The 22,507-nt window shown below is 36.6% G+C and overlaps 1 protein-coding gene, 1 long non-coding RNA gene and 1 other non-coding gene across 4 annotated transcripts; all 3 read right to left on the reverse strand.

The window, feature by feature from the left end:
- Nucleotides 1-631: 631 nt before the first annotated feature.
- LOC138935453 (epoxide hydrolase 4) lies at nucleotides 632-4,907 on the reverse strand. Its single transcript, XM_070300033.1, has 6 exons — nucleotides 3,734-4,907; nucleotides 2,275-2,399; nucleotides 1,899-2,174; nucleotides 1,616-1,773; nucleotides 1,253-1,507; nucleotides 632-1,127 (listed from the first exon to the last, which is right to left on the reverse strand). Exons 1-6 carry the CDS (start codon nucleotides 3,947-3,949, stop codon nucleotides 946-948), a joined length of 1,212 nt encoding a protein of 403 aa, XP_070156134.1. The 5' UTR covers nucleotides 3,950-4,907; the 3' UTR covers nucleotides 632-945.
- A 1,291-nt stretch (nucleotides 4,908-6,198) lies between these two features.
- Nucleotides 6,199-6,280, reverse strand: Trnal-aag (transfer RNA leucine (anticodon AAG)). The gene has a single exon. It is a non-coding gene; the product is annotated as a tRNA-Leu (tRNA).
- Nucleotides 6,281-6,770: 490 nt separating this feature from the next.
- Nucleotides 6,771-21,198, reverse strand: LOC138935645 (uncharacterized). 2 transcript variants are annotated; one of them, XR_011447264.1, is made up of 3 exons: nucleotides 21,044-21,198; nucleotides 20,253-20,520; nucleotides 6,771-8,300 (listed from the first exon to the last, which is right to left on the reverse strand). It is a non-coding gene; the product is annotated as an uncharacterized lncRNA (long non-coding RNA). The 2 variants fall into 2 exon arrangements; XR_011447265.1 differs by lacking the exon at nucleotides 6,771-8,300 and adding an exon at nucleotides 19,312-19,470.
- Nucleotides 21,199-22,507: the final 1,309 nt, after the last annotated feature.

Here is a 22,507-nt window from a genome sequence, read left to right on the forward strand (position 1 = left end):
AAAAAGTCAGAAATTGATAATTTATTATATTTTTAAAACATATTATAATGCTGGAACTATATTTAAAGAGAGAGAGAGGGATAATTTTTACATAATTTATTATTGCTATAGTATATATGTTATATGATACTAATGTTTTTTCGTATAATTCAAATTTTATGACAATTTTATGACAATTATATATTTGCATAATATACATCGCATTTTATAACGCATGGTTTCACTAGATTGTTTAATATCATTTTTTAATGCTAAATTATTATAAAGACGATATCTCGCAATTAATATACAATTTTTTGAGATTCGAATATAAAGCAAAATCTATCTGTTTATTTATTGCTGCAATATATATCAATCAATATATATATATATATAATTAATATTATAATATAATAGAGTATATTCTGTTTAGTATATTTTCTATATTTACATTACAAATTTAATAAAAAATATTGTTATATATTACATATAATTGTAATATAAATTAATTACTATTAAATTATTGCATAGTATTTTATTATTAATATTCTAAATTTTACCAATTTTGTTTATAATTTTACAATGCTGTTTCTTAGAGCATTTTTATTTCTAAATAATAATTATATACAATTATAAAAAATTCATTCTGGTTATGCTAAGTTATTTATATATATCTTATAAAAAATATATATAGAAAATAAAAATAAGTTAAAATATCATATTGCTTATATTAAAAGAGTGAATATGATAGAAATTTTCATATCACGCGATTTCATCATTCACAAAAATTGCAATTCCCATTGTAATAACATATTTATATATAAAAAGGAAATAATAAATCAGCCTTTTAAGAAGTTCATATGTCAGCGTTGACATACATAGGTAGAATCTCTCTAAATTTTTCAAAATAAGGCGCAGAATTTTTAAATATGACATTGATATATCAAATAACACTCTCTTCCCCATCTAACTTGTTTGACCCAAATGAAATGCTTTGCTGGGTAAAACATTTGCTACATCGTTAGTCCGTTTATGCATGGCGTCAATCATATGATTGCCATACTTAACAGTATTACTTAAAGATCCTAACCAGGAGGATACAAGACTCTTTGAAGCTACCTTTGAAGATGGCAAGTTGTATGTTGTACCTAAAATATTATTTTCTTATTGTACAAGATATGATACTAGGATTTTATATTGTTCATCGAATAATATAATTTATATAAGAAAAACTTTATACGCGAGACAAGTGCGTGAAATACATAAGACTCACCTATCAAAAATTTGATAATCGCCTCATTTACGGCGGTCGGTTTTTCTTGATGCGGAAAATGTTGCGCCTCTGATATAATCTTAACCCTGGATACTTCTACATGTTCGGCGCTTTGAATAATACTCTCTATCGTAATAAAAGGATCCATATTTCCGACTATTAGCAACGTTTTGCTATCAATTTGTGCGCCATTATCTATGTTTAGTCTTGTAAATGGAAGATTACGATAATAATTGATCGGTCCTGTCCAGTCCTCTATAAAACATTATATCAATTTTTTTAAATATAAAAAGAATGTAAAGAGAAACGAGTGAAACGCGTGTCGCAGAAGAGACCAATTTTTAATAATTAAGATTACTTTACCTTTCCTGCTAAAGGCATATTTATACGCCTCGACATAGCTTTTTTCTGTGCCATTCTGAGATATTTGAAGATGCTTAAATGTCTCGTTAATAATAGATAAATCTTCTTTAAGCGCATCTATCTCTGGTAGAAATGGTAGTCTGCTAAAATGTATCCATCTGAAAAATCACGTTATTTGTTACTAAAATATGTAACGATAATTTTACATATTTAAAAAACATTTTAATAAAAGCATTTACACAAATTTTTACGCAATAAATATGAAGATCGAAGAACTACCTACTTTCCATCTAACGCGGAATTTCCCGATACCCTGTTCCAATAGAAATTGGGATGCGGGCTCGAAATAGCAACAAATTTATAAACGAGTTCTTCATGTAAAGCGACCATGTACCATCCCAGAAGCCCTCCTAAATCATGGCCAATTATGCTACATGTTTTTACACCGAAAGTCAATACAAATTGCTTCAACTCATTTATTAAAATTTCAACTTTATAAGATCTTTTATTAAACGGTTTGTCGCTATCGCCAAATCCCTTTAAATCTATAGCCACTACCCTAGAACAACAAAATTGACCACGATGCAATATATTGTATATGTATATATTAATGTGTTATAAAACGTATTGTGTGCAGTATTTTGTATAAATTATAAAACCTGTAGTGTTCTGCGAGACGTGGAATTTGTTCTCTCCAAGATAACCAGCAATCCGGGAATCCATGTAATAATAATACGAGCGGTTTACTTTTGTCTCCCGCTTCTACGTAATGGAATTTAACACCCTATGTGAGAGAAAAAGTGTATTAAATAATAGAAGAAAATTTTGTTATTCTGTTTTTAAAGCTTAGAAATGATGCACATAAAAGTACGCGTATTTATTAAAACCACAAATAAACTTTATAAGTAGGAGATTTTTTTTTACAGAATTGCGCTTCGCGATACATGATTTAATGCGAATACGATAATTATATCACTATGATTATGATAGTATAGCATAATATGTACATAATATCAACAAGTGATTAAATTACATAAGACTTCAGTAAAAAAAAAAAAAACTTTCTCTTATGATTTATAATTTTCCTCTGACAGATGGAATCCATCGCGCGTTTGTGCTTTCTAGACTAAACAATAATTTGATATTGTCGCATTTTTTAAATTTATTGATCTCTCCCGCAGTACTTCTTAATTATTGAGAGAAAATTTACAGTATGCGACAACTGGCAGGAAATTTGTTCGAAAATATATTGTGAAGTTTCTCTGCGAATCATTATGACGATGATAGCACAGATAGCATATAACAAAAAACAATGATTATTGCTTTATATATTGTATATATACAGTACATAATGTTTACCGAATTTCTCTACCATTTTCCTGCACATGTTTACATGTTTTTAATCACACACAGACACATTTACATCTGTCTCAATAATTATTATCAAAATTTATAACGAATTACGTTGAAAAAGAAACAAAAATTTGCATATCAATCTAAGAATAACCGTTTATCACTATGTGCTTGTGTATAACATGTTATTCTTTAACATTCGAGTATCATCTGCACTTGATATCATAAGGTGAGGCTGTCGTAACATAGAATTGTGACATATTGAATTCATATCGATTCACAATTACATTAGAATTAAATATTACTACAAATTTCTGATCCAAGACAGTGAAACAACATACACATTTTGGGTTCATATCATTAAATAATTGAACGCAGGATAGTTCATTACAAGAATTAAATAAGTTTACAAGAAATTTGCAAGATAAATAAATAATAAAATAATTAAAAAGATGTAAATCTTTTTTTTTTCTTTCTCTTACTAAATCGATGAACTGTGATTCGTTTTTGCATCAAATTCTTTGATTATATTACAAAACCTGATATTTTTAGAAATATACCGAGGCGCAATTTGAAAATCACTGGAAATACAAACATCGATATATAAATTTCAAGTATAGTCTGTGTTGAACCTACCGTCCCATCGTGAGTTATCAAAGGTCAATAATATTTCGCACGGCTATCTTGTATATAATACTTATTTATCCCCGGTCAGTCTATACATGCATGGTATATGAACTATAAAAATTTATAACATTCTCCCACCTTGATTTTCACGTAGGAATGCGTGCCGAGGCTATTGTCGACCAAACACAGCGGTGGCTGGTCCCGCTGTTGCAGCATGAAGAACTTCTTGGGGTCCCATATCCATTTGAGAAAACGTTTAATTATCAGGTATATGCCATAGATAAAAGACAGGAAGTGGAGCTCAATCGTTTCGCGCGTCGACGCGCGTACGATCTTGTCATCTGTGGCAACCATGATCAGTGCAATCGAGAATTGGTGAATCTACGCAGAAGTTGAGCGAAAACCTGCTCGTTCCTTGTAACGGCACTCGAGATGTCTTCTGTACAAATAATAGGCTCAAGCGCTATGTGTATACGCAGGCTGCTGACACGTGCGCGTCGTCACGCTGGCAAATCGGAGAGTGACACTACTACGCTACGAATGATCACGTATTTGATGCAGAAATTCTTCTCGTATTTTTTTCAAAGATGAATGTAATCGCACACACAGTACTCATTAGAATCACAGTATCACAATTTTTTGGGAGTGTTATTATTAATTGTAGAATTAACTGAACACATACAAAATTTCTGCAATTTTGTCACACAGTATATCTGTAATTGCGAGACACAGTGTATACATATATATATTTTTTTGTTGTCAAATCTAATATTTTGATCACTTTACGATATTTTTAATTATCTTATCCTAATATAGTCTCTTCAATTCCGCAATACGGCAATATTGATGATGAAGTAGAGTATTGCGTTCGAAAAACGGATATTACTGATTGATACGAAAAATCAGCAGTTTCTTGATCACTTGCAATTTTTATATATTAGACTCTCGCGAAGTAATGTAATGACATTCAGAATGTGTGTGTGATATCTGGCGCTTCGCGAAACTCGCTGGTATCTGCGTGATTCTCGTAAGCTATCGCGGCGGTGGAAAGAATATTACTGACTAAATTTTTTGAACTGAAAGGCCACCACGATCCAATCTCTTCATCAGTCCTCGTTGGAAAGGCGCTTTGACAACTGTTTTGTACCGCATGACGTGTTCTAGGATTCCCAATGGTTCACTCTTTAATAGCATTTTTTTCGTAAAAAGATCTCAACATCTATATAGACTAATAAAAGTTCCAAGAATGTTCACCGAATTCGGTTTCTTCGTTCAAATTGGTAAATCAATTTGATTTCATTACTCTACAAAAGATGAATAAGTAGAAAATTATTAGATTAACGCAAATTTTATAATCTCGATTCAAATAACATAATTTTCAAGGAACTTTTTAAAAAGTTATAAAAACATATTAAAATAAGAATTATTACAATGACACGTTAAGAATTTAATTTTACGTAGACATAAACTCACAAAAATGCAATACTTTTCTATATTCTTAGTTTCAGTTTAATTAATTTAATTTTGACATTTTTTGTGTATTTTTTGGATTAAAATCACCTATATACGTTATAGATTTGATTTATATAATATATATAAAATATATAAAAATATAATATGTATATGTAATATAATATGTAAATATAATATGTAATTAAAATGATATTTTTTTTCTATATTTATTATCTCGAACTATCATTTTCATTCATATTTAAAAGAAAAAGATCGACGCGCGATTAATAATTTTACGGAAATCTTACTTATATTTATCACAGATCGGAAGATATATATATGATAGCGATTTATATAAAACGAAAAATATTTTATACTATATATTATATAAATAATATAACATACAACCTTTAAAACTCCGTTTGAGAAATATTTTATCCTTTAAATGTAAATCGTTTCCTGGTCTTCGTATCGGTCTATTATATTCGCTTAACTGTTTTTTTTTTCTTTACTGCTTTGCCTCATAGACGAAAAAAACATTTATCAGCCAATCGTTATTGAACTATGGACTTGTACCCGTGCTATCTCATTCTAATCTATTCTAACTCATGTAATATATAGCATATATATATATATATATATATATATATATATATATATATATATATATGAGTGTATGTAATGTATAGTAATGTATCAATCTTTATCTGACGATGAGATTTCGAAGTATACATATAAAATGATTATGCGCAACCGACTCATATATTTTGGAATCCAAATAATCAGCACTTCCATGAAACATGATTTCAAATTTAGATTTTATATGTTATCTTTTCGTTTACTTATCGATTAGTAATCGCGATATTTCTAAATTGCGTAAAAATATTAAAATCTCGTATTATTTAAATCTATTCAATATCGTATTTTTTGAGCTTACACATATATTAAGTTTTGTTTTATCGACAGTTATCTACAGTTTGTATGTAGATAACACATACATTTATTGACAATAGATAATCTGGTAACTCTTAATTATCGGCAATAGATGATCATAAATCAAAAGTTTAAAATGGAATTGTATCATGATATCTCAAAGCAAGAATATTATCTCTCTGTAAATATAGATTTTCACGAAATATGTGCAAAAAGATTGGCAGCGGTGGGATTCGAACCCACGCCTCCGAAGAGACTGGTGCCTTAAACCAGCGCCTTAGACCGCTCGGCCACGCTACCAGTTGTTGTAAAGATACTCCGTAGTTCTATTTTCGTATTTGTCTATTACACTTATTTTCTAATTAAGAATTCAATAAAGAAATGAAATAAGTTCTTTATAAACAATTTGTAAGCTCCGTTTTAAATATAAAAAATGAAATGAGATCACAAATTATAAAATTTTATTTCATTTTTCTAACTGAAATCTTTCAATTTGTGAAATTATACAATATATATAAATTTTTTTTCACAGACATTTTTTATATACGTGTCAGAGAGTATCTTCTTGAGAATTCGCGAAACAATCGAAATATTCTAAATATAACCCTAAAGAGTTATTGACATATGTAAACAATCTATCAGTGTCAAGATAATACAATCGATTCTATTTCTTTCATCTGATTAGAATTGATTAGCTCACTAATTATATAGATCATATTATTGTCATAGACAGTGTTATATTAATTATTATAGACAATAAACTTTCTAACACTATTTTCAGATACGGATGAACTTTTGCCTAACAATAAGATCAGAGTTGAATTCTTGTTTTGAAAATTATCTTTTTCTCTGTTTTTTTTTTACATTTACTTTTTAGGATTATGCTCCCTCATTTTTTAAAAATGTTCTATAGAACATCTCTCTCGCGAGTTTTACAGGACCGTCTAGTTACACCACTGTTATCGTGGGCGTAGATACCGCGTGAATTAAACAAAGGTAGAATGACCGGGCGGGGCTTTCGATCAGCGTGCGTCGCGCATGCGTTAGCGACGCGGCAAAATTTCGACCCGCGTCACGTCGTAACCCGACGAGCGGAGTATGTGGAACCGAGTGTTCGTTACGCGTCTCCTCCGCTTGTCGTATGACGAGCGAGAGAAAAAGAGAGACTAATGCGTCCCTATTTTTTTCTCTCGCCCGTCGGCCATTTTGCTACGCCGACTTAATATTCGCCGCTCATTTTCTCCGTTCGCGCGCCTGTAACCCTATATCCGCGCGATGAGGCACAATTGTCGCTCCGCGCTTCTTTGTTCTCTCGCTCAATTCTAATAGTCGGCTTCGACTGCGCTCGTCGGAGAGTCGTGCGGGTTCTCATTTTCGCGGATTAGTCATCGATCGGCACGTACGATCGGTGCACCGCGACGACAGGTGGTCCCGACAAATTGAAAATTAATCCAATTAGATCGCGCGAGCTCGCTTCTGTTTGTTTGGACAGGGTGCGAATAGTCGCACGTAGGGTTTCTCTTATGAACAATGAACGATCGGTGGAATATCTTGCGCGCTGAATTTAATCACGATTATGCAATTGTCACTAGCGTTTAGGATTAGATTGAATTAGATGGATTAATTTTCTTAAAACGCACATGCGTGTCAAACTGGATTCGAGGTCTATCAGCTAAGCTTTTTTGTCGCGGATAAAAAATATCCTACAAATATGTAGAGGATCTGTTTAGAAAATATCAATTCTCTATCGATATATATGCCTGGTAAATTATGATTACATTCTCTATTGATATATACTTTCTAGATTATTGTTACATCGATTTTACAAATAGGAAAGCCACATTTCTATTTAGATTCGAACGTTATTCGTTTGGCTTTGTATTTCACAGCGACGGTGATTAACCGCAATGCGTTGATTAACCGCGACGCATCTGCGACGACAAAATCGAGTGCTCGAGCGGAACGGAACAAGACGGCGTCCTCGCGCCGAATTAATCATTTCAACAGCTGCTGTCGCATTAGCGGCAACGGATAAGACAAATGAACGTCGTGGAGCTTGTTAAGACGTAATCCGAGAGATGTGTCTGCGCCTTCTCTCGCTCCTCTCTCTCTCTTTCTCTCTCTTTTCCACCTTCGTCTCCGTCGCCGTCGTCGTCGTACATCCGCCGTCGTCTCATCCGGGATTAGACTATCCGCTCCTACACCACGGGTAGCCATTTTATCATCCTTTGTTTATCAGCCACCAAAAAGACTTTTCCCGCTTTCTGACAGTTTGTCATATTATTTAGTCTTCACGCAACATTGTGATCGAGAATGCATCCTAAATATAATTTTTATATATTAAAATTAAAATACTACAGTAATAATTTAAATTTTAATTATTTCGCGTTAGCATTAATTGCGAAATTAAAAACTAACAGCGTCAGCGTAACATAATGAAAAAATAATAAAAATGGCTTAGAAAAAATAATCGCACGCTCTCAGAATATCTTTTAAGCACAAATTTTTTTAATATAATTTTTGTGTCATAAATTATTAAGTATATTATATAAGAAGAATTATAATATTGCAACGTGTCTATATGCTTTTAACAGAGATAGAGAGAGAGAGAGACGAGTATTTTTATACTTTATTATTGTCAAGAGAAAGAGAGAAAGAGATGATCGTGTCGTTGAAATGCGTAGATACGATCATTCGGATTGTTCCGGTTAGGGTGAACGTCGAGGAACGTGACGTTTCGCGTTTCGTGCGTAGTGATTCGTAGCGTCTCCGATGACAGATAGTGTCAATGCGGGTACCATCGGGAGACCGCGTGAATCACGCGGTGATCTTCACCTGGATCGCATTGTCGGCAATGCGAAATACGATTGCGCCGTAAATATACGAGTATTCTTTTCATGCTTAACTTTGAAAATATTAATTATGGGAAAAAGAGAGAAGAGAGGGAGATCTCAGATTCATCATAAAATTACAATATACATATTCATGTGTATTGCTATCTTAATATTATTTAATCTCGGTTTTATTTTCTCATATATTTATATCTCGAATATAAAATTATCATCATTACTAAATTAGAATATATCTCGCGAAAAATTTTTGTCTATGAAATAATAAAACCACTCTAAATAATTACAGTTTTCTCAAAATTAAGACGCTGATAATATATTCAATAAATGATAAATGAACTGTGTAACTGTTAGATCAGCTGTATGATTGGAAAATTCTTAGCTTAACAGAAATCATTTATATACATTGTTTGTATACGTGCTTGTATTATTAAGATTTTACAGTATTATACGGAGACATATATGTACTTATGCAGATTTTAAAAAATATTAATTAACATATCATTAAAAGAGAGAAAGAGAGAGAGAGAGAGAGAGAGAGAGAGAGAGAGAGAGAGAGAGAGAAATTGATAGCTGTTTGAAAAAAAAATCGATTTCCTGAATTGATTTCTTAAAGTGCTACATTACTCTGCCATAGGATGACTTTAATTATCAGCAAGTACATTATCAGCAAAGTGCGATTACGTCGAGCACTTTGTATATAGAAATCGACCTTTCAAATACGGGTACACGTAGTCGACGGCGTTCTTCGATTCTACTTCGCTTTTGTCGGGCCGAGTATTGCGCCTCTCCATTTTGTCATCCCCCAGCGGGGTTTCAATGTTGTAACCATGGAGACGTCGCGTTTCCGCAAGGGGAACCCCGTAAAGGGTGTCGACGGTACATACGCAAGTATGGAGAGACTGCCATTGTTAAAACTTACGCACGTATCGCGTATATGATGCCGTATTAATAAAACTTCCATACTATCTAACATATTAACTTTAGACACATATATTAAATATTTGACAGCAATAAGAGTTTAAGATTATTATTAATATAATAGATAATATTAGCATTAATATTGTAGAGTTTTTTCACGATCGTTTCAAAATTGTCAAAAAATTTAAAGAAAAAGGAATTCAGATGTAATTTATTGCAATTTCTAGAGATATATGTTTTTAAGAATTTTACAAAATTGTATATAAAACTACACATAAAACTGTTGTATATACAAAATATATTATAAAAAATTACAAAAAATACAAAAAATATTATAAAAATTTTGATTATGAATGTTTAAGATGGAATGGGATTGACGAGAAAATTCGCTCTCGAACTTGTCAATCATTCAACGTCGCGGCGTGTCCTCGGCGTTAAATGGCCAATGAGTTTCATAGGAGCCATTAAGGGATACTTGATTCATAATGAGACTCTCAAGGAAAGCCTTATGATTATCCATCATTAGGACAATAGGGAATAATAGCCAAAGAGAGACAGAGAGAGAGAGAGAGAGAGAGAGAGAGAGAATCTATTACATGTATGCACATTTTCTTCAAAACACAGCTCTTTAATTGATTGCAAATTCTATTAGATAAATTTTAAATTTTATACGATTGACATGTATTTAATATTAATTAATAATCATGTGTATGTTCGCATGTACGCGTATATATTTTAAAAATAATAATAGTTTTATATATCAAAGATAAAATAGATTAGAAAAAAATATATATAATCGGATTATTTATGGATATATTATCGTTTTTTTCTTTATATTTATACATATAATATATATCGTTGCGCGTCGATTTCATTCGCGCATATCGACAAAATGCACACGTGGGCAAAAAATCATTATATTCCACGCGAAGGAACCGTTTGTTAGTTCTGGACCATGTCACGAACGCAATTAGTGAGTGATTCGTCAAGCACTGCGAAGTCCTTCACAGTAATAGCAAAGGACCCTCCAGCCGTTGGAGTGTCCTTACGGTAGCGACTGCATTTTGATTTGCGTCTCGGCGCACTTCCTTACAATGCAAGCTTGCTTTGGCCCAAGTAAGCGAGTCTTAACGGCCGATCTTTCGTCTGACGAGCGCGTCTACTACTATTTCTTATCTCGTTCCGATCGAATAAACATTGAATGATACATAGAAGCATATTTTATCGATCGATTGCTGGAGAGTATCGTATGTGTTTTGACATGTCAAAAATAATATTTCTACATGATACAGGCGATGAGAAAACATTTTAAATATAAACGCACGATGATGTTTTGAGGATCAAAACTGTAATTTAATTGGAATCTTATTCTCGCAAATACAATGAAACTACGTGTGACTCGATTCATTCATATTTGTCTGCAACTTGTTTTTCGTCAAGAAAGAAGCTTCTCTTTTCTATTATATTTCTTAATATATTGGAAGTGTCTCTTTCGTTATTCACCAGATACACGATCCTCTTGGGCAAGATATTTATTTGAGTTTTTTTTTATGCCGTATTACAGACGGACATTCGTGATAGATCGAATTTTCCGGCGAGTAAAACGATCTTGTGCGAGAGCGTCGCACTACTTGGCCGGTTCGCGTTTCGAAATCTTGACGTTACAAGCAGTAAGATGTATTCTTTTCGTAGAACGATCCATGAGAGACAGAGAGAAAGAGAAAGAGAGAGAGAGAGAGAGAGAGAGAGAGAGAGAGAGAGAGAGAGAGAGAGAGAAAGGTCGCGATTCCTGTTTACACGCACGGGAAAATCGTATAGCGAAGGTGGTTTCAACAGAAACCCCGTTGCAACCGGACTCCCATTAAAGCAACACCCATTGTAGTCAGAAACGAGCATTGTGTCGGCATTATTGTGTGCAGCGAAGATGCATTGTTATTCACCGCGCCATTCTTATGACGAGCACCGTTTTCGGCGCCTCGTAGCACGACACCTGGTAGGTGTAACGTTGCCGCCATTTTCTATTATAAGGATAATTTGATACATATCGCGGTCGGGGTTTCACGAGGATCTTGGTACCCTTGGGGCCCGCTCGAATACCTGGAACGTTAAATATATCGTGGTATCCCGATTTACAAAAATAAGGTATTTACGATTGTGACGATATAATCTTTTAATTTGCATTTGCAAATATTGTGTGTCTAGAGAAGCTAATACTAATATAAAATAAAATTACCATATTAAAATTTTTTTTCAAGCATTATTAAAATAAATTATTTGAAGCATGAATTTTTCTTTAATTAAAATAAGTCAAACTATCGTATGTGTATCATATTAATATCGTATCTATATCGAAATAATCATCTATCAGCATTCAGACGCAATAACGTAATAATTTTTCCTTCAGTTTCGTGATAAGTAATTTTCCTCCCGTACGATAATTAATTTTTCCGCTAACATTTCCAAGGGCGAAGTGGTGTACGATTAATTAGCCGTATCGACGCTCGAACGTCGGATCCCTAGATAGCGCCGAAGGCGGAAGCCGCCGGGTGATATACCTTCGAGCCGCTTGGATTTTGCTCACGTAGAAACCCCGTAACAAAGTTACCGAAGCTGGAAGCGCCTTCAACGAAGGACGGACCTTCGTATAATGTGTCTCAATTCCAAGAGCCTGTGTGCTCGAGAGCCCATAGAACCAAACTCAATATGGCGGAGTCAATTGGACGACCCGTACTTTAGGGGTGTCCCTCTGTCTCTCTCATCTCTCTTTCTCCCGTCGTTCCATCGACGTCCGGAACGTAGTCACCCCATCGTTCTTTACCCCTCCCTCCCTCCCTCCCCCCCTTTCCTCGTCACCCTTTGCCGCGTTACCTCCTCCCCCTCGCGTCTTCTTTCTCCCCTTCTTGCGTACATAATGGGGACACAATCGACTTTGAAGCACAATCGATAGTTACGAGGTCCAGCCGGCGAAAACGCCACGGCTCACCTCTTCATCGACTTTGAATGGCACATACGCGATCGACCCCCGTGGCCGAGCAATCCCCGCCGTATACGCGCGTTATCGCCTCTTTCTCTCGGAAAAGTATGGTGGAGACGCCATTTTGTTTCTGATACAAAAGCCCCCGGGCGTTCTAATGTCCAACGAAAATTTTTGCTTTCAAAGAAAATGATTCGCGCGAACACGTGTTTCTCTTGACGTATGCTCGTTTATTTTTTTTACCTCTTGTACCAAATATTGATTTCTTGTACTTAATCTACGTAAATTGATGACGAAAATCGACTTGCTAATTTTTGATACGTCTCGTCTTTATTAATAATATTTAATAATATAATTCTAAAACGTAGAAAGGAAAAATTAAAAATTAAATTTTATAGTAATTACGTTCACACAAAATTCTTTAAATTATCTTGCTATCTTTAATGGAAACTCATCCGCGATCATTTAAGATTTCTAAAATCGATTTTCATGACTTGATTTACCGATGAAAAAGCTGTATTATATTTCTTGATGCGAGAACAATGATTTTGTGCACCTTCGAATTCTGACAGCTAAAATGTCAAACTAGATGCCGGAAGATTGATGTGTCAAGATTGTAGCCAAATTTTAACTTTTTATTAAATAAAACAATCAAGACAATTTTATCAAATGTATAATATATTTGAGAAAACTTTATTATAAAATAACAAATCGTGCGATTGTTATATGTAAATTTAAGATTTTTTTTTAACGAGATAAGGGTGACTTTTCTCGACGGATCGTTCGTCGCACATCGTGCGTCGATCGTGCGCACCAAGAGGCCGGCGTATCCGGCAGCAGCGACGAGTTAAAAACGTCGATCGTCACGTCGCATCGCCATGACGACGCGGGGGTGGCCGGTGGCCGTTATACACAACGGTGCTCATTTGTTTGTCATTTCCTCACGGCACGGCGAGTCGCGGAAACAAAGGACGGGACACGGAGGCGCGGAACAAAAAGCAATCCGTTCGACAACCGCTCGCCCCCGAGAACTGCTGCTCACGAAGGGGTTTGGCGTCCAATGGGGGTGAGAGAGCGCCCCGTTGTTGCTGCTCGCTCGCACCGGGAGGAAGAGGAGAGACGAGAGGAAGGAAAGACGAGGGCGAGCGATAGGAACGCGAGGAGGAGAGCGAGGGAGGCGAAATGCCGGGAATTACCTGTTCGGAAAAGAACATTTCGCGCCGTCATTTTTATTTCGTTTCCGCGGAAAACTCCCGTTAACGCGCGCGCGACCTGATCTCCGCTCCGCGTTGAGAACGGAGGTGCCGATTCTCGGGAGAGATCGCTCGCTTCGTGTCTCTCGCGAACGTAAACCGCGAGCGAACGCTCGGAAAGAGGGAGAGGTCCGCTCTCCGAAGAGAGCGAATTAGAAATGTTTTACGTTGTAATTGTGCGTCGAGTTGCGCGATAGGTTTTTCGCACAACGGAGACCCGAGCGAGTCCCCCAGTCCTGTGATTTTCGATTCTACGCGATGGAAGTTATTGTACGATTTGAATATCACAGGAAAAAAAAAGAACTAGAGATGAAACAACAGAATCAAAGTTCAATGTAAAATATTGCAAGTGTAACAAATAATTGAGATTATATAAATTCTATTATCAAAATATATATTCACAAAAAATACCTTTTCTGACATTAGTTTTAAAAATCAAATTTTATTGGCGGTAATACGCTGTCATATTATTATTTCGCATATTAAACTCTCATGTGTATATGTTTTCCTAAATAGAAATATATGAATGGGGATATAGTATAATATTAAGTTTGTACCTGCGCCTCGCAGGTGCCATATGAAAGGACGCGTATTCTACATTCATACAAAATCGTATCGTAACGCCTGCCAGCAGCTGACGTCACAATTAACGCGACCTAAATAACACACACACACACTCGCTATATAAATTCAGGCCCATCGCGCTGACATAAAACGTCAAGGCATTCACCGATACGTCAGCGCATCAAAAGCGATCCGTGGAGAATTTCAAAGAGACTCGCGCGATTTAATGGCAACGATCGTGCGGTCTATATATATATATATATATATATTTGTTGTACGGCGAGAGTCCCCCCCCCTCCCCCCGAGAGAGAGTTTTAACAGCGATACTATCTGTCGCGGGGGACTAGATATCCTCGAAAGAGGACGTCAATGACGGGCCTTCGAGTGTCCGGCGTCTCGTTAGCGACGATGACTCTTCCACTCTTTACGAGAGCCCCCGGACTGCGAGAGCTTAACCACGTATTCTCCTATACTACGTCGTACGGTAGCCAAGTGTCGATTACACGCACGGTGAATATAAATAAACCGGCGCGGAAATTAGTCTACGAAACGGATTTCTTTTTTTTCCTCGCATGGTCCGCCAGCGTGACTCTCGAAATTGACGGTATTCAATTTAAATCTGAGGCGTCGCGTCGTCTCGAAAGAGGTGAAGGTCTCTTCGTCGTCGCGCAAATGTCGCCTGCCGCGATTTAATGTCATCATTGAACGTTGGTACGGTCGCTTCCCGTTATTGCGGCTAATTGCGATGAATTACATCCCGCGGCTACCATAATCTGAGAATTGTTTCTTCGTAATGGTTGTTAGAATTGCAATCGCATACTGCAATGGTATACTCACGATGGAGAATCACTCGTATAACTACCATCTCTCTCTCTCTCTCTCACTATTATTATAATTCTTAAATATTTAAGCTAATATTTGGAAATTGGACGATATGATTCAACTCGTTAACAGTTAATGTATATGTGTGTGTGTGTGCTCGATTTTTGGGACAAAAATTTTACTAGTAATAAAATGATTTTAACAACATTTTGTTCTCTTTAAACTTTTTAGTATATCTAATTTTCAAAAAGTTCAATTATTAACTTTATTTAATTTAATTAAAACTAATATCTTCCTTTCAATTCATGAATTAACTTTTTCTTGAATTCATTATGTAATTAATATATTGCTATTTTTTTATTTGCATTTATAAACTTTGTTAGATACATATATTCTGAGATGACAAAAGCTTATATATATATATATTACAAGTTAAGAAACGTCAAAGCAAAATAAAAAGTTCGAGAACAGCTCATGAATTAAATCACGCAATCGCGTAAATTTTGTCATCCCTTATCGAATTATTTTCCAGAGACTTCTGAGCGTCTAGAACCAACAACATGAATCAACACGTCAGTTATTATTAATTTAATTTTCTTTCTTTCTATCTGCATTATCGTCAGAATTTTGATCTAAGAAATAATTACTCGTTGGATAAAATTAATGAAGAACAGGCATTCTTTGTAACTATAAGCCTGCTCGTGCTGTTTCTGCACGTGATTAACAGGCGCGTTATCCACGAGCGAACGAGGTGTTACAACTCGTATAATACTCTTTTACGCTCTCCGGATAAACGGGACGAGGGGCCCATTGACTTCGTTCATTGATTTTACGTCAATCTGTAGAGAGCACCCTTACGAGAGTCTCCGTGATGCGTTTACCATAAGCGATAAGGGCGGCGCGCGGAGAGAGGGCCGCACATAGGGTCGTTCGCTCGGCACACCCCATGAAAGGGAAATAGAATAGAAATGACCCCCCACGGGAGTCGCATTAGGGACACATGGCTAGGCGACAAAGCCCGATTCCCTTCCAACCCTCCAGGATCTTAGGCATGTATACGGTTACATAACGTTACGTGCTAGCTACCCCTCAGATCGCTCAGGGGTTGGTACGAGGGTTGGAATGTACACTCTCTCTGTACCACCCTTCGGCGATGAAAACGCCATTTTGTAAGCAGAGAACGATTGACGGATGGACGGATATTTTTCTTTTTAAATTTTGGTCGCTTTTGATATTACATCATATTCTAACAAATATATATATATATATTTAAAGTTGATTATTATTTTAGAAATAATATAATGTTACGCAAACAGATTTTTGCGTAATTTAATTTTGCACATGTTACGTTAAATTTCTGATTATTCTTAGAAAATGGCTCCCTTATATTTGCGAAATCAATTTTCTATATCGACTAATAATATTTTATTTGTCAAATGTAAATATATCTAATAAACTGGAAATATTTTTACGATGCTTGTTTTATCTTCATATTATGTAATTTACCTGGTGTCTTATGTAATTCTGAGAACATTATTTTCTCGCGATATTGGTTGACACTTCAGGATCCTCTTTATGTTCCATTTCTACATCATATACATCATCATAGTAAATCATTAAAAGCCGATTGCCGAATAATTGACTTGTTATCGCACGCGCGCGGGCGCTTCGATTCGTGTTTAATCCCTCCCTTCATACGAAGGCACAAAGAGGATCTACAGCAACGAAGTGGCGAAACGAGAGGATCAGCCACGTCGCAAATGGATTCGACCAGGCGTGTTCTACGGTAAAACCGGAGGAGCTGTAGATCCGTATCGGGACATTCTATGGACACCTGTTGTGTTGTGTCATCAAACGTGCAGTTCTCTAGCTTTGCGTTATCGCGCGATTGAGTGAGTTCTCGTGTAAAGCTAGAGACATTGGGGGCGGCCGCGAGCGCGACAGGAGAACGGGGAGGAAAAGGGAAACTTGCGAGAGAGGAGACAAAGGTTAATTTGGTACGAGCTGTAATCCGTCTCATCCGTCGGATGGAGTTCCAGGACCCATGGACACGGTGACAGCGGTCCGGATTATTGCCTCGCACCATCGAGGATTATATCGAGCGCGAAAAAAGATTAATCGGCGTTTCCATCCGATCAAAACCTCGTGCGTACTTTTAATGAAGCCGGGAGAGAGGGGGCACGTAAGCCGGTAGGGGAGAGGGAAGCTGGAACACCATGGTTTCATAATTGAACGAATAATCATCTAGACGTGACGATAAAGTCGCGACGGTGCTATTTATTAATTACCGTTGCTACTGTTGCACTATCAATATCTTATTTTGATTAAAATAAAGAAATTCGGAAATAGATCAATTTTTCTCGTTAATCCGAAAATTGAGAATATAATAATAAAAGAAAGAAGGAAAGAGGTCGCGTTATTTTAATTATATGTACATAAATATATAAATATTATATATAATATAATACTTTTGATAAAACATTTTCAACATTTTACTTATTTCTAGCATTTTTTCGAAATACGGTTGAAAATGGAACGAGATGCACAATTTTATGATATTCAGTCGCTAGAATTCTCAGAACGACAATTTTACCGGACTCTGGAATTTTATTCGTTAAACGCCGCGCACACGCTCTTCTCTGTTAAGTAGAAATTCGGAAAATGGCCACCTTCCGCAGGACCGTAATTAACCGTACCGCCTCCCAGAATCCCACCCGAGCCGCGGGATCGAGACGTGCCTGGGATCGCGATGTTACCCCATTGTTCGCCAACATTGGCATTACGATACGGCTGTAACCATCGCGGGAAGTCGAGCCGGCGCGGCGTCGTTAATGTAATGGCGAAAATGGCGAAACGGCCCCCGACATCACGTAGAGGTAATTCGGCACGCGTACGCTCGTCTGTCAAATTGATTTTCACGCCCCGCGTCCCCTTACGTTCATTTCGCCGCGTTTGCCGGACAACTATGTGTCGCAGATGTTTTGCATGCGAATTTTGCGAACGCCGAAACTATTTTACAATTACCTATGAGCAAAGTATTTTATACTTTATCACGACATATCTTTCGCTTATGGGAAATCGTGAAATTAGATTTAATTTAAATAACTCGTTGTACGCGAGTGTGCGAGAGGGATATTATCTTGTAGAGGATATAAGTATGTACGAAAATGTTAAGTTAAGTTAAGAATAATATTGACCGTGAAAGAGAGTCCTATGAAAATACGATCTTTGCGGACTAATCTGCCAGATCTATTTCCAGAAATTCTTACTAGATGGATTTTTCTGATTTCGTGCGAATGAGAACAAGTTTACGAAGGTTTATTCAGGTAGTTCTCGCTATTTGAGAATGCTCAAAAATATCAAGATAAATTCTAAAACATTTTTAAAGTCGTTGGAATGCGCGCGTTTCTGATTTCTAATGAAATCGAGAGTGCTTTCTATTTCAATTATAAATATGTTTCATTTAATATCTAATCAAATAATAATAATGATTAATTTTTATATAATGAAAATCGCGCGTGCGTGTATATGACAATTGCAGCTGTACAAATAATTACTGTTATCATTATAATAAAATAATTTATTATGTCTATGTAAATTTTGTAGTAAATCATATCAAACTATAGTGCTAAAATAAACTTTGTCTATTTGACTTTTGCTAATTTTGTTTTCAATCTGTCAAATGAGAGAACCGAGTGCGAATACTCGCTCTCTCTCTCTTTCTCTCTGTCTCTATCTCTGTCAATGCTCTTACGCGAAACTTACTTAGTCGATACAAACTCCGATCAATAACCGCAATGTGCAGAAATAAAAAGATATTCTCAGCAAATGTCGAAAGATTTTTGTCTCGGATAAAATATTATATTAAGATACACGTCAAAGTAGACGTTTTTTTTTTTTTTTTTTTTTTGGCATATTGCCGCCGAAATCGAGTCGAAAAATGGGAGAATACAGACAGGACGTGACGAGACGCTTTTGAAAGGCTCGAAAATAAAGATCGGAGAGCGCACGAGGTTGCAACCGTCGCTCCATTTCGTCGCTCCGGTCTCTGGAGTCTCGTCCCTAATTGACTCGCGCCGGCACCCAATCGGGCCGCAAATTATAGGTCTGGAGGAAAAGAACGATTATCGGCTAAATAAGAGAGACTACAAACAAACAGAATAAGCGCGCTGACTACGGGGAAACGGTGGTAAAAAGTGCCGTTCCGGTAAATCCAACGGAACGACCTATCCATTCACCGTATAAGAATGTATTTTAATGTGTTGACGATATCTGTCATGTATGTCCGGTTTACACGCGCGAGACAGCTTAAGTAGAAAATTGCTTTGCCTTTCATCATAGTTAAATATTGAAGTAAGTATTCAAGATTCTTCAAGATGTAGGCAGACACTAAAGAAGAAATCGCACTTTAATACATTCACACGGATTATACCATAAGTATATGAGTATTGACGCGGTCGCACATATTTTTTTTAAATATCTGACTACCTGAACGCGCATAATTTCTCGAATATTTCATTTGAAAAAGTTTAAAAAGATTTCCAAAATTTTGATTTACGCGTGTCATTCGGACCAGATATTTTACTATACTTTTTAAATTTTTATTACACATATACGGCAGAGAGCTTCTTTAATATGTAAATTTATTTGTTTGGTTTCTGATACGTTTCTTTTCTCTCTCTCTCTCTCTCTTCAATGCCCGAATATACATTCCTTTAATTTCAAATATAAAAAATTTTGCAGAATGCAAACAACACGAATAAATCTAATACAGTACTATATCAAAAATATGCATATATGATCGATTTCAGACAAGTTGTACCGCGAGGAACGCAATTATATTTACAAGAGATAAGCATATATCTATTAATGAACACATATATACTCACATAATCGGCAGCAAGAGGCGACGCAAATTTGCATGCACGTGTGATATTTACGCAATCTCAAAGGCTCCCGGCACAGCTGTTCGGAGGGAACTCCCCAGATGCCGGCGATATCTCGGCATGGCATGAAACGTACTAGATAGAAGCGGGTACGTTTTAAGTAGATCGACATCTTATCGCTGGCCACGATCGGTAGCGGCGCTCGGGTCACGCTCAAGTGGACCGTCTAATTTATCGAGCGCGACGGCGCGATAATAACGGCTGCCATGTCCTGTGAAAAGCATAGACATAATAAGATATAGATAGATGGCGCTCAAGAAACATGGAAAGAGAACGTAAGTCTTTACATCGGGGTGTTCCCTTCACCTTCCAGTGCACAAATCAAGAAGAGACGAGGAGATATTGATGAGATACCGTAATATATTTTGCGCTCTCTCTTTCCCTCTTCTTCTCTAATATTTCTAACACGCTATTTACGAGCAAGATGAGGAGAGAAGGAGTACGCGGTCTATATATTTATTACTACGTCTATGGTGAGGGCGACGATGATGATAATAATTGTTTCTAGCAAGAAAACACGAGTAGACACTTATGTCACGCAATTGGCTATCGAATATAAAGAACTTGCAAAGTTTCAAAAGTTTTTCTATTCAATAGCCAATCGTGTGACATTGAATTTATCTGTATTCTTGCTGGAAAGCTCTCAATGATAATAAAATGAAGAGAGAGAGAGAGACAGAGAGCAGCCACTTCTGGCGACTCGAAATCATCGTGCGGTGTGAGGGCCTACTTACTTAGCATTCGGTGTCACGTAGAGCCCGCGTTTTAATACATCAAAAACTCGGGAACCCTCTCGTCTCTTACCCCCTCGATCGTCGGGTATCCGAGCGACGATCCTCTTTGCCGAGTGCGCGACACCCTTAGGGGCTCTCTCACTCCGCGCGACATTCATTTGTTCGGTCTCGCGAGTACCCGCTCCCCCAGAAAGAGAGAGAGAGAGAATGCGAGAGAGGAGAGAAAAAGCGCTGCGTACCTTTTGTTTTGCCGGGAGCGAGCTCCGATTGGCGCGTTCGTTCGGTCGCGCCGGCCATGGCAGCCTTTTCCCAGTCTAGGGATATCGGGCCAATAGCCTACTCGAGGGCGTTCCTGGGCGGGCATTGCTACGCGTTCCGCATCCGACTCTTTGTTGTCATTATTATTATTATTATCATCGCAGCCGGCGATGTATACCTTTATGAGCTTCCGGCCGTGTCCGCAATGTTGGTAAGAGTGACGCATTTCCGAGAAATTGCATGTAGCTTCGATCGTTTCTCACCAGATGGCACTGGATGTACGGTTTCTGAACGAAAACAGTTTCCGTTCTACACATACAATAGAGAGATAAATAGTTAATAAATATATATAATATAAATAAATATAATTTTTTTTTCAGCGAAATTCAATTTTTATTCACATACATATGAGATAAATATTTTATTTAGCATTAGAAACAAGTGTATGATTTATCTAATGTATATCGACTTTAATCCAAACGTCCAATGAAAAGCATCGAAATATTAGCTTAGATTCTTAGATCTTAAATTAGCGCTGTATCAGATTACGTATTGAAAATTAAAGATTAACGATTAGAATTTGACTAATCGAAACAGAAAAGGAGCTAAAATTTCTTTGTCCTGATTGGTCAAATTTCAACCTTCAATCTCAATTTTCATGCGTGATCTGATACGGGCTTCAGTTTGTGCAACGGAATCGAACTAAAAAGTGCAGCGAGTCGGCCGCGTATCAATTCCTTGTTTCATGACAAAATCGCATAACGATCGGCATTCGATCGAGTCGAATCGTCGCTTCGCTCGTAAAGATTTCATTGAATTTCGCCGAAAGTATTCGCGGCAAGTGTTCGCCGAGTGGATTTTCCGGGGATTGAACAGTATCGGGCTAATTTTGCCAATTCGACTAATTCGTTCTTCAGGGCAGATCGAACGATTTCCATTACTCGTAAACGAATCATATCTTGAACTGCCTCAATTTATTCCAGGTAGCAAAAACGTGCGAATCAACCTACATACGTATGTAATTGCCTATTTTATTGCAATCTATCATTACTTCGTAAAAATTATCATCAATGAGGAAGAAAATAATTGCGCGTTGAAGCGGTATGAAGTGCGCCATGTTCGCCTCCAGTATGAACTTTGCAGCGGCACCGAGCCGAAAATCGTGGAACGTGAATTTGGCCGCGAGTCGCGATTCCCTAGCGACAA

Source organism: Polyergus mexicanus, unplaced genomic scaffold, assembly GCF_030449975.1.
Source record: "Polyergus mexicanus isolate NDT 795.1 unplaced genomic scaffold, iyPolMexi1.0 SCAF_8, whole genome shotgun sequence".
Taxonomy (NCBI): Eukaryota; Metazoa; Arthropoda; class Insecta; order Hymenoptera; family Formicidae; genus Polyergus; species Polyergus mexicanus.